Below are 13125 nucleotides of genomic sequence, written 5' to 3'. Positions count from 1 at the left end.
ATCTCTAACGCACCGTGGGGTCTGCTTGAAAACTAGTTGTGTGGAGGATAAGAGCGCGCACGATTGAATAACTAACTTTTGTAGCCTTTGATGAAAAATATATTGCCTTGTTTCTGTAAGATGTGATATGACTCGCAAACATATTGTTGCTCTGTCTTAATGTGTCCTTGGCCAACTCTTCGTGTTTTTTCTCCAGCGCATCTGAGAAGATGTCCCGCAGCATGGACTACACGACTACCGGCGGCGACAGCGGCTTCCGTAACAACTACCGCCCGTACGTGGAGATGATGATCGTGGCTGACAAGTCCATGTACCTGTACCACGGCTCTAACGTGCAGAACTACGTCCTCACGGCCATGAACGTGGTACGTTTGTCGTCTATGGGAATTGTTGCTTTCTTTTTAGTTCGTTTTTTTCTTCTTCCTCCTACTGCTTAGCCCGATGAAAACGATGTCCTTATTATCAATGTGGATTGTAGAGTTGACCAGGACAAATAAGCGACGGGAAATAAAGGATGAGGCGATAAAGAACGTAATACTATGTGACGGATTTTGTTTGTGCAAAGGACAAATTGGGTAACCTTGCATGTTTCCCTTCACAGTAATATCTACAGTGTTGTTTACCGTCAGGTATATGATAGAGAATAACTTTATTGCACGGCAACTGTAAAAGATAACTTGTACATACAGAACAGTTTAACTACATATGTTGCTAGTATCTAACAATTCTTTTAAAAAATCTGTTTTATGAATGGTAATAGTATAAACAATTCATCTAGCGTTATGTGTGCTATATATGATGAGACAATGCTCTCATCGTCCAGTTGTTAACACCAGTGTATTGTCCTCCTTCCCAGGCCGCCAGCCTGTACCGTGACGGCACCATCGGCACCGACATCTCTCTTCACGTGGTCAAACTCATCGTGCTGGAGACAGATCAGGTGGGTTCACACTTCATGTATCCCACAACAAAGTCGGATCCACTTTTTGGGACTTCTTGTCTAAGGACGCGGTTATACGTTTTGTATTTGTCGTAGGTCATCGTACAATTTTTGATGTTGTGGAATTTTCAAGCAGGCTGCGACAGAACCTCCCTTGGCAAGGATCTAAGACAACCTTTTTCGCAACAAGACATTTAAATTGTGCAGAACACATGCATTGCTATCTAAGGAATGCCTGCAATTTGCGATCGCATGACACTTACTTGTACGAAGTTTGTGATTGAACCCTAACACACCGCTAGCCTAACGCAATCACGTTTCAAGCAGCCCTTCCACTGGGAGTTCAGTCAGCCCCTGGCAGCCATAGATTGTGTAACACGTGCTAAGTAAAGTTCTGACTTTGTGCACCTTTACCGTTGTCCAGTCTGGGCTGTCCGTGTCCAACGATGCCACCACCCTGCTGGACAGCTTCTGTTACTGGCAACAGCAGCACCAGCCGGGAGAGAGCGACCATCAACATTACGACATCGCCACTCTCATCACCAGGTTAGTGTCGGCTTTTGTTTGTTTGTTTGTTTGTTTTTATTTTCGCATTGAAATTTCCAACAAATCATTTAGCTGCCAACATCTATAAACTATGCCTTATTCCATGTAATGGAGAGTATGGGACTTGAAACTTTTTAATTTTCTTGCAAGTCGATTTATGGCGTGCCCGAGGCACACTACCAATCTTCCTGGATTTCTCGACAGACAGTTCTGACAAACGACATATTTACAAATTATTACCGTTACATCAAAACCAATCCTTGTTGTTGAAAATTACCATCTGCACAGTCGCATAAAAGGTTACACAATAGTGTTACCTTGTACCCAAATACCCCTATATGAAATGTCGTTCGGTACATGAATTTATGAAATAGACAAAGGTGTAGGCTGCACTTAACACACAAATCGCTAGGCAGCGCCTGTAGCTTGCTGGCCACCTCCGTATACAACTCCTAACAAGTCACATTGTTCCCTACAGGACTGACCTGACCAGGTACGGCGATCCCGGCATCCTGGGTCTGGCTAAGCTGAGCGCCGCCTGTGTGGACTCCCGCCACTGCTCCGTCAACGAGGACTCCGGTCTGCACGTCGCCTTCACAGTAGCCCACGAGACTGGCCACAAGTAAGGCACTTATCTGTTTATATCACCGGCAAACCACCTTGATACGTGTACACCACCTAGGCCAACTTTTCCCAACGAACAATAGCTTCATGTCTTAAGATAATTCAATAACAATGACTATCTTCCGGACATTTCGAGTGACATCCATCACTCTTCTTCAACGTCACTAGAATGAATTGGCAGAGCAAGTCAATGCTAGTGGTACATAGGATAGTCTGGATTAAACGATTGAACACGGTAGGGACCTGGCTATAACTTTAAACTGGAAGTCTAACCTTCATGAATGCATAATCTTACTTTCTGTTCCCCCTAGTCTGGGAATCCGCCACGATGGCGACGGTAACACCTGCGGCGACTCCGTGAACGTGATGGCGACCTCCAGCGTGTCCGGTACCAGCGCGTACGAGTGGTCCAGCTGCAGCGCCGCGCAGCTGGAGGACTTCCTCAGGTACAAAATGTTTCCATTCATTTAATCTCCAAGCAGGTATGTCACCCCGTAAGGAGCGGTGTAACCCCGTTGTGTGTAAGCACGTCGACCGTTGATGATGAAGCAGATCCTACGGTAGCATAAGATAGTATCAAAGGCTGGCGACGCGCCCGCCCTGTACAGCCTGAACGTTTTCGGAAATACATGGCGGACGTGGCCTCCCAAAAAACGTACGAACAAATTGCACGTACGGCGGGTTGTGCCCCTAGCTTCTGTACGTGTCTCATTGATCAGGTAACTGTTCAGTGCTACTGTACTCATTACTCCTATCTCCACTAGCACCTACCAAGCACAGTGCCTGTTCGACACGCCGACCTACTCCGGCATCACCATGGATCCAAACATGAAGCCCGGTCAGACCTACACCGCTGACGATCAGTGTCGCCTCGCCTACGGCGGCAACGCCTACAAGTGCCGCTTCGACCCCACCGGAGGCAACGGCGACCTTTGTGCCAAACTGTTCTGTCACGTGACATCTGACATGAGCTGCAGCTCCAACAAGCAGCCGATGCTGGACGGGACAGAGTGCGGAGACAGGCAGGTAGGTTTGGAAAGCAGCTATCTGCTACTTTATACATTCTCCATTCCAAATCTCGCTGCCATTTGATATCGCGAGGCTCACGAAGCCGGGGATCATTCTGAGTTGGTTCTAGTTGAAGACGCCTAAAGAACTAGTCCACTATTCTATGACCTTTTCAAGGACTTACAACGGTCTCACCGGACATGTGTAGTCAAGAAAGTTGTGCAGCAACTAGATCTAACAACTGAATAAAGACAAACATTAACACATTGGAAATGAAAGCTCTCTTAAATGTCTTTTTCATGCAAATACCAACTACATGCTCATAAGCTGTGACATGTATTCCTCAGTACCAACGTCTCTTCAGTGGTGTGTCTGTGGTAGATATTGTGTCCCGGACGCTTACTTCTTGTATTTTCTCAGTGGTGCGTCCGCGGTACCTGTGTGGCGTACGGCACGAACGGCCCCCAGGCTGTGGACGGAGGCTGGTCCGCCTGGGAAACCAGCTGGGGCACCTGCAGCCGTACCTGCGGTTCCGGCGTGCAGTTCAGGAGGCGCTACTGCAACAACCCCGAGTAAGTCTGTCTTAGAGTACCCACATTCAGATAAAGGCACGAGATATGTAATTCAACAACGAATATAGTACCATAGAGAGAAACAACACGGTGTATTCCTAATCACCCGAGGTACCAATCCGACCCTTGGGACGGATATGGCCGAAGGCGCGCGCGGAGTGCGTTCGATTTATTCTATTGAAGTCCATATGATGAAAGTAGACCCCGGTGTGATACGGCAAGTTATTACCCGGTTCGGAAGACTCGTGTCGAACGTTATCGCGGTCCATGTATGAAAGGTATTTATAGACACAATGCAGGTGTTTCGAACATACATACACTGGTAGTCAACCAAGTGCGTCTGTCCATTTCAGATAACCTCCAGTAAATCATAATTGTGTTGAATGTTATCGGAAAAGCGTGATTGGTGAAGTTAAAACAACTTATGGACCTCTTTCTTTGTTTATTATCTAGACCTCAGCATGGCGGTGCTCCCTGTGTTGGAGATGACACCAACTTCCAGCTGTGCAACACCCAGGTCAGTATTACAATATCTTGAAACACATGCATATATGTGACCGACGAATCTGAAGCTTCGAATACGAATCTTCCCATTAGAACCGTGCTTGTCATACTGGCGGGCTCTACTTCTGTTTTCTGTCGTTATATCCCTCATCATAACTTGTAGAGTGGCTCCTGTGTAGTTTATTTTTCATTTGCATTGTATTTGGGCCCTGTTCTAGTCACAGAATATTATGAGTGAAAAAAAGAATACTTAATTAATTTTCCTATTGACAGAAATAGAAAGCAGATGACGCTGACATTGAAAATCAACAGAAGTATAGTAAGCATTGCATTGGAGAGCATTGGAGCCCTACAGTCTGGAAGCATGTATTCTAATTTCTGATGACGTCCTTTTTTCTCTTCCCCAGCCATGTTCAGTCTCTCAGTCTGAGTTCCGTAGCCAGCAGTGTGCCGCCACCAACAACCAGCCTTTCAACGGACAGTTCTACACATGGGAACCGTACATGGCACTTCCAGGTAGAACTAAGTAGCATTTCCTACACAATGGTTCTCACTCACCACTGCACTGAATATAATAACATTAGTAGACAATATGTTTCTTTCTTCTTTAACGTTTTAACACCCATTGCTTAAGATTGTTTTTCATAATCTTATTGTGACGAATCTTACGAAACGAAGTTGTTTCAATTACATCAAAGTTTGAACGTGCTTCCCTGACGATTTTTAGTCGATACTTAGGCTCTCTTCGTGAATAATGACCCACTCACATTTAGCACGTGACCTGATGAAACATGACGTCATTGATACATGTATCTGTATATTTAATCCGGGCTCTAGGGGACTACCTGTGCCAGTTCTACTGCTTCTCTCCCGAGGCTCGTATCTACACTTCCCGTGGTGACAAGTACATCGATGGCACCAGGTGCAATGACGTCAGCGACTCTGACGTCTGTGTGGAGGGACAGTGTGTCGTAAGTAACGTCAAATCTGCAGAAAACAATCAGCACAAACCTAAGGTAGCAGCCAAAACAGCAACATGTTTTTGTCAATGATGAATCCAGTGAAGGGCTGGCAAACGTTTACTAGTAGGCTTCAAAGTGTTCCAAAATGGTATCATTTGTGCAAGCTAGCACATGAAAGACGTTGGACATTTAAATACTGAAGACAGAAAAGCACGAGGATCTTCATGGAAAATAAAGATAAGAAAGGCATAAATCCTTTAAGCAGTTTACAAATCATCCTTAAACTATAACGATTAGTCAAGACGGTTTAATCCATTTTCAAGTTTTATTAGAACTGATAACTAACAAAAGAAATGACTATGTGTTTCAGACCTTTGGCTGTGACGGCCTGCCCAACTCCGGAACCGTGTTTGACCGTTGTGGCGTGTGTGACGGAAACGGAAACACCTGCCAGCCCATGTCCGGTACCTACACCGCCGGCCAGAAGAACCGTAAGTACCATCGTTCTGGTCCAGAAAACTAGTGATGTTCATAAAAGTATGATGTTGTTAAAACTCAAACAAAAACAAAGTCTGGAAAGGTCGCCACTTTTCTATTGACACTCATTTCTCCAATGACTTAAACGTTCCGTGAAAATAGAAACGCATTGTTCTGAACTATGTTTGATTCAATTTTTTCTGTCCGTTGCAGAATATGTCACATTCCTGACATTGCCCCCTGGATCCACCGCTGCCACCATTACAGAAGCCAACTACTGGTGCCATTTGGGTAAGTTGTAAACAGAGCGCCGTTAGTTCTATTATGATTAGCGTTTTAACGGCCATTTACAGAATTTAACGATGAATCGACGATAGTGTGTGCGATTGAAAAAGTAGGAGACACTCCGCTTGAGATCCTTTCTGTACAGGATTTTAATTTTGCGTCATCTGCACGATGTTGGATGACGACGTTCGTCTGTAAAGAATGATGCTACTGCTTAATTCAATTACCCACCAACGGGGTCGTCAAATCATAAATTGTAATTGAATAAAAATCCTGTATACGGTTGAAAAATCTCCCAAATCATTCTTAGTTTGTATCGTAAAGTAAGCAGTGATTTGTTTGCCACCGAATGTTGCCAAAATTCGTACCAAATGATGTGACATAATTTTTGTTTTCTTCGTGTAGCCGTCAGAGTGAACGGTAGGTATGCCTTCAGCGGCAATGGTGTCCAAGGCAACAGCGGTCAGTACCTGGTGGACGGACTGAACATCGTCTATACCAAGAGCAACGCAGCTTCACAAGAAGAGATCGCCATCGCTGGCCCTGTCCCTGCTAACACACTGGTGGAGATCCAGGTATGTCATTCAGTTGTTCAGTTGATATCGTCTTGTTTGTGTTAGTAGAGTGTTATGTGATTTTGCTACATTACTGTTGAAGAAGAAATCCATGCTTATGTCTTTATTGCAAGTTAGATGTTGTGCTTCAACGCCCTCTTGTTGCTATGGAGGCAAAAGCCTATAGCTGTAGTTATCCGCAGCAGTTATTCCTGGTACTTACTATATAACCAGGAAAATAGCTATAATTGTATGTTTGAGATTCCACTGTTTTGCTGCTTTGGTACCGTACACGTATGTCACTTTAAATGGTACCTTAGTAGCATCATAAAATCCCCAACAGTAGTCCTCTTTCACTATACTCTTTATTTCTTGCTTGAATGTAAGAAATTATACTGATTTATTTCATAACCTGAGTAAGTTTGTTTTCTGAAAGTCAGGTTCTACTTTGGGGATTCTAAGATGTTACTTTTCAAGTTTGTTCCTTTTGATTCCTAACCCTGACTGTAGCCCTGTCAAAATCATCACAAGAGTGCAGAGTTAGCGCACATCTTTGGAATCGTGGCCAGAACATTGTTCCTCAGCGCAATGCTCTTGTCACCATTCCTTAAACGATTTGCAAAACTTCCTGCACTCTTCGTTGATTTCCACATGGCTATGTGAGAATAAAACTTCCCCCACCAAATCTCGGCTGCACCTTACTGCTCCACCATTAGGTGCATCGCCTGTACAGTGACACAGAGTATCTGGGAGTTGCTCCAGAGGTTGAATACGAATTTTACAAGCCTGTTGCCGGTGCCTCAGCCAATAATGCCGTTAGTTACGCATGGGATTCCAACTGGTCGGCTTGCAGTAGGACGTGTGGAACAGGTAATGCGATTGTAGTGTAGGACTTGCATTGGGATTGTCTCCTTGCGTTGTGCTTTTTACTATGCTGTTTCACGCCTGGAAAATTAGCTTTGTTCTGAAAAGTTCTGAAATATCTGTGAAAATCAATTAAAAGAAAGAAACAATGGTGAAACTAATTGTACAGTTATGGCAGAACACAGGGAGACGATGCTGCATGCAATTGACGAAGTCTTTTTCACCAGGTTCGTTGAGGAAACGCTACTCAACCTCAAAATTGGTTCATCATGAAGACACTAAATTTCTAAACTTTCTCTTCGAATCTGGTGGAAGAACAATACATACATCAGGTAGTGCTCCATCAAGTCCAGGTCCGCCAGGTAACGCTTTAAAGCTGCTGTTCATATCTGATTATGAACAACAGCCATATTTTATATTGCTCACCTTTTATAAGCTAAGATACCAAACGGCCTGGGCTTGGTGCTGCACGGATCCCTAACAGGGATTTGGGAACCCTGAGCTCATTTGGGGCACACCTTTATCTCCGACACATAGGTGTACCGCCACTACCTCGACACAGAGTTCGTAGGTGTGGCCCCGCAGGTCGAGTTCAACTACCTCGGCCCCGTCTATCACTCCTTCTCCGGAAGCGAGGAGGTCGTCCATTTTGCCGTGGAGTATGTCTGGGATAGCACCTGGAGGGAGTGTTCTGAATCGTGTGGAACAGGTGATACTGACGTAACCGTACAGGTGTTACAGGTGTTCACGTGAAGGTGTAGGACGCCTACTCAATGGGGGTTATTTAGAATTACACGCTGATCAAGTACCATTAATCTAATAGGTTTTGATGATGACTGTCATTGTATTCACTGTGTTTGAACGTATCATTATTGTAGATTTTACGACGCAAAGATTCATAAAAACGCCCTTTGATGAGATAGACTTCGTACACAAGATAACAGTTACCTAAGCAACTGGATTCAAATCTATCTAGTTGCCTGAGCGTTATCTTATGTATTTTATTACTTGGGTATCTACCCTTCATCGGTGTGATAGCAAGTACTTTGACTTTGAATTTGACTTTATTCAGGTTGCGACAAGAACAATACATTGCGGGCTGATGTTGTGACCTCAAACATATACATATACATGTACAATACAATAATGAACATATATTGAGTAGTACTCGGATATTGCATAGCATCACAAAGATACACATTGCACAGCTAATGTGTTACTATTCCGTGCTGTTAGGTACCCAGACCCTGTTCGTGCAGTGCGTGAGGAATGACGACGGTTCCAGAGTGGATGACACCTACTGTGACTCAGGAAACAGGCCCTCGGCACAGACCCGCAGCTGCAACCTGCAGGCCTGCCCAGCATTGTAAGGCGCAAATCTATCCATGTACATTCAGAAATGAAAAATAAGGAGAAGCTATAGTTTGCCTGCCTATCAATTCACAGTTAGGACAAACCTGTTCTACAACTAGATCTCATGTTCATACAAGTTCACAGCCAGGATGAAAAACCCTGCTCTCCAGCAAGATTTCTCCAGTGTCACTGACGAAAGATTCAGGATGGCTGTCTGAAACCTCTGAACGTTACCAAAACCATATCTAGTTGCTTGAGTAGCTGCTTTTGGGCGTACATTCAGACAGTAAGCTTTTAACAACATGCTTCGTGATCCGCACTCCAGGCTATGACCCGATAACGTTATGATATGGCCTTGTTAACATGGTGTAAACGTCTGTTATGACTAACGTTCGTTCTACAGTTTTTCGGACCTGGAGGCAGCGCCACTGCCTGATTCAATCTTATCAATTTACCCTACCTGGTTTATGGCTGAGTAGAATCCTATCAAGCTGGAGATCCATCTTGTATAGGAAGCTGAGACGCCAGCAGTAAGACTAGTAGTGTGTAGCGCAGAAGAAACGCGGACCCATAGCAAAAGACCTGAGTCAGCTTCCAGATGTGACTTGTGTTGCAGAGGCTGTCACTCTCGAATAGATTTATTCATAGCCGATGCTGTAGGGCCGATGTCAGTATACCAATTAGTATTTACAATGGTCAAAATCAACCAAAGGTGGCAGAGACCTCTTGCAGAACGATTTTGGTCATCAACTTAAGGAGATAAAAAATACGACCAAACAGGATATCGTGTCTGTCTGTATTGATAGTGTATGTCTGGTGACATAGATGTTGGTACTTGGTCTAAGATCTTTGTGTCTTCCCGTTCTTCCAGCTGGAACACCGGTAGTTTCGGCGCATGCTCTGCCACCTGCGGAGGCGGTACCCAGAACAGGCTGGTGCAGTGCATGAGGAATGATGGACAGGTGGATCAGGTGGTGTCCGACTCCGAGTGTAAGACCGCCAAGCCCGCCACCGCCATGTCCTGTAACACCGACCCCTGCCCGGGCGTGTGGGTGGCCACCAGCTGGACAAGTGTAAGACACTGTCTTTATAGATTTACTAACATCAATAACAAATTTTCCACAATATAAAAAGTATAATCCTCAACGATAGGAAACTTTTTTTATCTCTCTACACTTATCAACAAATGTGTCAAAACTACATCGTAGATTGATAAGTGTTCTGATATTCTAGATTTGTATCTTTTCTATAAGCAAATGCTTTCCGAGAGCACCAATGAAGTTCTACATATTCTAAACGACAGAAAGGAAAGAAAACCTCAGGAAATTTTATCTTTAAAATGATCTTCTTCACTTAACGGAAATTCTTAGATAATATTACTCTAGTGTTCATTTTCTAACCCTCTGTAATGTTCTTCCTGTCCAGTGTTCCGTGACCTGCGGGTTTGGCCAGATCACACGTACTGTGACCTGCCGCCCGGACAGCAACTCCCCTTACGTCATCGAGGACGGCAACTGTGACTCCAGCTCCAAGCCGCCGGAGGTCCAGACCTGCTACACCGGGCAGTGTCCAGCCGTCACCCAGAGACCAGTCACTACCACCACCCCTGCTCCCGCCGGCGGATGGGCTGAAGGTACATGTATATCTAGTTTAGGGGTCCTTTTCCTGACCAGAGAAGTATTTGTACTATTTGTAAGGCCACACCTTGGGAATAGTTGCAGATACTACGAAAGAAGGGTAAGGTTGTCAGATGTAAAGGTCCCATTGCCTTTTGATACCATAGGAGCAGTTAGGTAAGTAAGGAGCAATGGGCTGTTATCTAGGGCACGGTATTGGAAGGGGAGACCCGAGGCAAACCACCCTCTCCTTCCCCTGAAGTCAGGTGCCCATTTTTGCACCTGGGTGGAATGAGGAAAGTCGTTAAAAAGTGCCTTTGCCGAGGGCATGTCAGGGGATTCAAACCCAAGACCTCGACCAGAACACTACGCTACAAAACAGATTAGAATGTGTATTTTCGTATGGTCTATGGTTTGAATGATGTATGGTGTCCCATCTTGCGCGCATATCAAAGACAATGTGCATGTGGGCAAGTTGAGTTTGTCATGACTACTGCCTACACGAGTATCCGGTACATCCGTAACGTTTTCTCTGTTGTGAGGTCATCTCAGGAGGCCAGCTGACCGGCTGTGACGTGCAGTCCACCTACATGTCCGGCACAGTCAGCCGTGTCGGGCACCAGACGAACGGGGCCACCTGCAGCCAGGCGCTCGTCGTGCCGCTGGGGAGGGTCATGACCCTCAAGTTTGAGTTCCTCAACATCGACTGCACGCAAGGTATGAAATGTCCAACAATATATGTAATGGTTGATAACGCTCTCAACGCTCTGCCAATGCAATATGATAAACCACCAGGTTTGTACTGATCTGATGTGTGCAAGCTGCATATCCTGGCAGATTTAATTGATTCCGAAAATAATTTCATCAGGTTGGTAGATCATAGGCTATAGCAGTCTTCTTTTATACAACCAGTTAGTCTCACCTTAGCTGACGTTTCCATGCCTGTCAGACATCTTCCTCAGAGCTTCTAACTAGAGTTCGTCTTCTCGCCGCTATGTGTAACCGATGTAGGTGGCGCTTTTGCAGCGAGAACATATTCCCAAACGTGGCTGAGTTAATGGTTTCAAATACAACCAGGAGACGTATATAATAGTTTTGAACATGCTTGTTAAAAGAGTTCAGACAACATGTCCTAATATTTCTGTCCACAGGAGAGTACTTCGCCATTGTTGATGGCGGCAGCATCATGCGGTACTGCGGCACCACCCTGTACCCAGACTACACGTCCAAGTCTAACGTCCTGTACGTGCAGCACGCCACCAAGTCTGGCACCTTCGGACACGGGTACAGGCTGTCCTTCTCCAGCGCTGACTCCGGCACTCCAGTACCATGTACGTCTGAAACAATGTGTGACTCAATGAGAATTCCGTACGCTATAGCGTCTCTGCGTTGTAGTAAAACGTGTGGTTTATGACAGATCAACATTATGTATAACTTGTTCTGAGAAGATGCAAAGAACAGTAACAGTTCTGGAAGTAGGATAGCACATCCATAATGTAACATTATTTACAATGCAGGCCATACTCAGTAAAAGATTGACAGAATCAGTAATTTCTTTCGACATTTTCTACCTTCGCCTATAAGGTAACGTTTTCGGTAGCGCCTATATGCTTGTTTGTATGTTGTTGCACAACTAACTCAAGATGATATGCCTTTATGAATTTTCATGAAATTTAGTATTTGGCTAGGTCTTCTCCCGTCAAAGATATCATCAAATTGTGGACCAACTGGCGGCTTTTCAAGGTACCGCAGCAGAACGTCTGGTTTGATATCTCTTTTTCTTTTGTTTTCCCACAGCGTGTGAGTACCAGATCACGCAGCCGACTGGCACCATCCAGGCCCCCAACTACCCGAACGAGTACGACAACAACTCCCGCTGTAAGTGGTACATCAACGTGAAACCCGGCACCACACTCACCATCAACGTGCTGGACTTCGAGGTCGAGTACGAGGCCAACTGTGGCTACGATGACTTCAAGGTACTGACGTTTTCCTTTTGAAATGATACCGAATTTTTCATTATCACGCTTTTGTTGCAACAGCACTATCAGGCTTTGCATTGACGTCATGCTAATTATAATTTGAATCCTCCTCCGACGACCATATGTGGCGGATAACAATTGAATTAAGCGGTACGGTAGCATCTTGACAGTGACCGACGTATGCGCTGTAATCCAACATGACACAGATGACGTCAAATGAAAATCCTGTATAGCTTCGTTTCATACGTTCCTTTCTGAGTCGTCCAAAGTGCCAAATCTTTCTTGCCAACGTACGATAGCGTTAGCTAGCCAACTGGAGAACTTCGACACAGTTGTCTTGTGACCTACTTGCATGATTAAAGCTCTGGTGAAAGTCCAGGATAATGACAATTTTGGTATCATTTTGAATGATAATAAGTATTTTTTTTTAATTACACGTAATTCTATACAGTTGATAAAGTGACAACGTAGGAAGGATTGATCAAATGTTTCCGAACTTTTTGTCCCGAGTTTACATGAATCGACACGATGGTAGTATAGCTAGTATCAACCTTTTTGCATAAAATGGTTTCAGAAACACAGCAAGCAACGAACTTCTAACCACTTTGGAAAATGAATACCAGCAAGAGCATTATTTCTATTATCACACTTTCTTACATTTTCAAACAATTTGACTGCAATGCTGATTTGCTCACTAACCTGCAGTTCTCTACAACCACCTGAATCCAGTCACACAGCAACACAATTACAAGACACGTTATTCCACACATCAAACATACAGACTACCAAAACCAAGGACTAACGCTATGAAGAGAACTTTTACATACAGAGCCATATC

The 13125-nt window shown here is 44.6% G+C and overlaps 1 protein-coding gene across 1 annotated transcript in view; it reads left to right on the top strand.

Moving 5' to 3' along the window:
- The window catches only part of LOC118420832 (A disintegrin and metalloproteinase with thrombospondin motifs 16-like), a 26350-nt gene that overhangs the window by 11506 nt on the left and 1719 nt on the right, over positions 1–13125 (top strand). The window contains exons 9-28 of the mRNA XM_035827861.1: positions 197–365; positions 857–940; positions 1365–1486; positions 1965–2108; positions 2422–2556; positions 2875–3136; positions 3539–3690; positions 4144–4207; positions 4602–4710; positions 5032–5165; positions 5527–5647; positions 5847–5924; positions 6324–6493; positions 7874–8045; positions 8573–8702; positions 9561–9762; positions 10115–10322; positions 10858–11022; positions 11457–11636; positions 12103–12284. Coding sequence (XP_035683754.1) covers positions 197–365; positions 857–940; positions 1365–1486; positions 1965–2108; positions 2422–2556; positions 2875–3136; positions 3539–3690; positions 4144–4207; positions 4602–4710; positions 5032–5165; positions 5527–5647; positions 5847–5924; positions 6324–6493; positions 7874–8045; positions 8573–8702; positions 9561–9762; positions 10115–10322; positions 10858–11022; positions 11457–11636; positions 12103–12284 — 2983 coding nt within the window. The remainder of the gene's footprint in view (positions 1–196; positions 366–856; positions 941–1364; positions 1487–1964; positions 2109–2421; positions 2557–2874; positions 3137–3538; positions 3691–4143; positions 4208–4601; positions 4711–5031; positions 5166–5526; positions 5648–5846; positions 5925–6323; positions 6494–7873; positions 8046–8572; positions 8703–9560; positions 9763–10114; positions 10323–10857; positions 11023–11456; positions 11637–12102; positions 12285–13125) is intronic.

This window comes from Branchiostoma floridae, chromosome 8 (assembly GCF_000003815.2).
Source record: "Branchiostoma floridae strain S238N-H82 chromosome 8, Bfl_VNyyK, whole genome shotgun sequence".
NCBI lineage: Eukaryota > Metazoa > Chordata > Leptocardii > Amphioxiformes > Branchiostomatidae > Branchiostoma > Branchiostoma floridae.
This window is presented reverse-complemented; position numbering and strand designations above follow the sequence as displayed.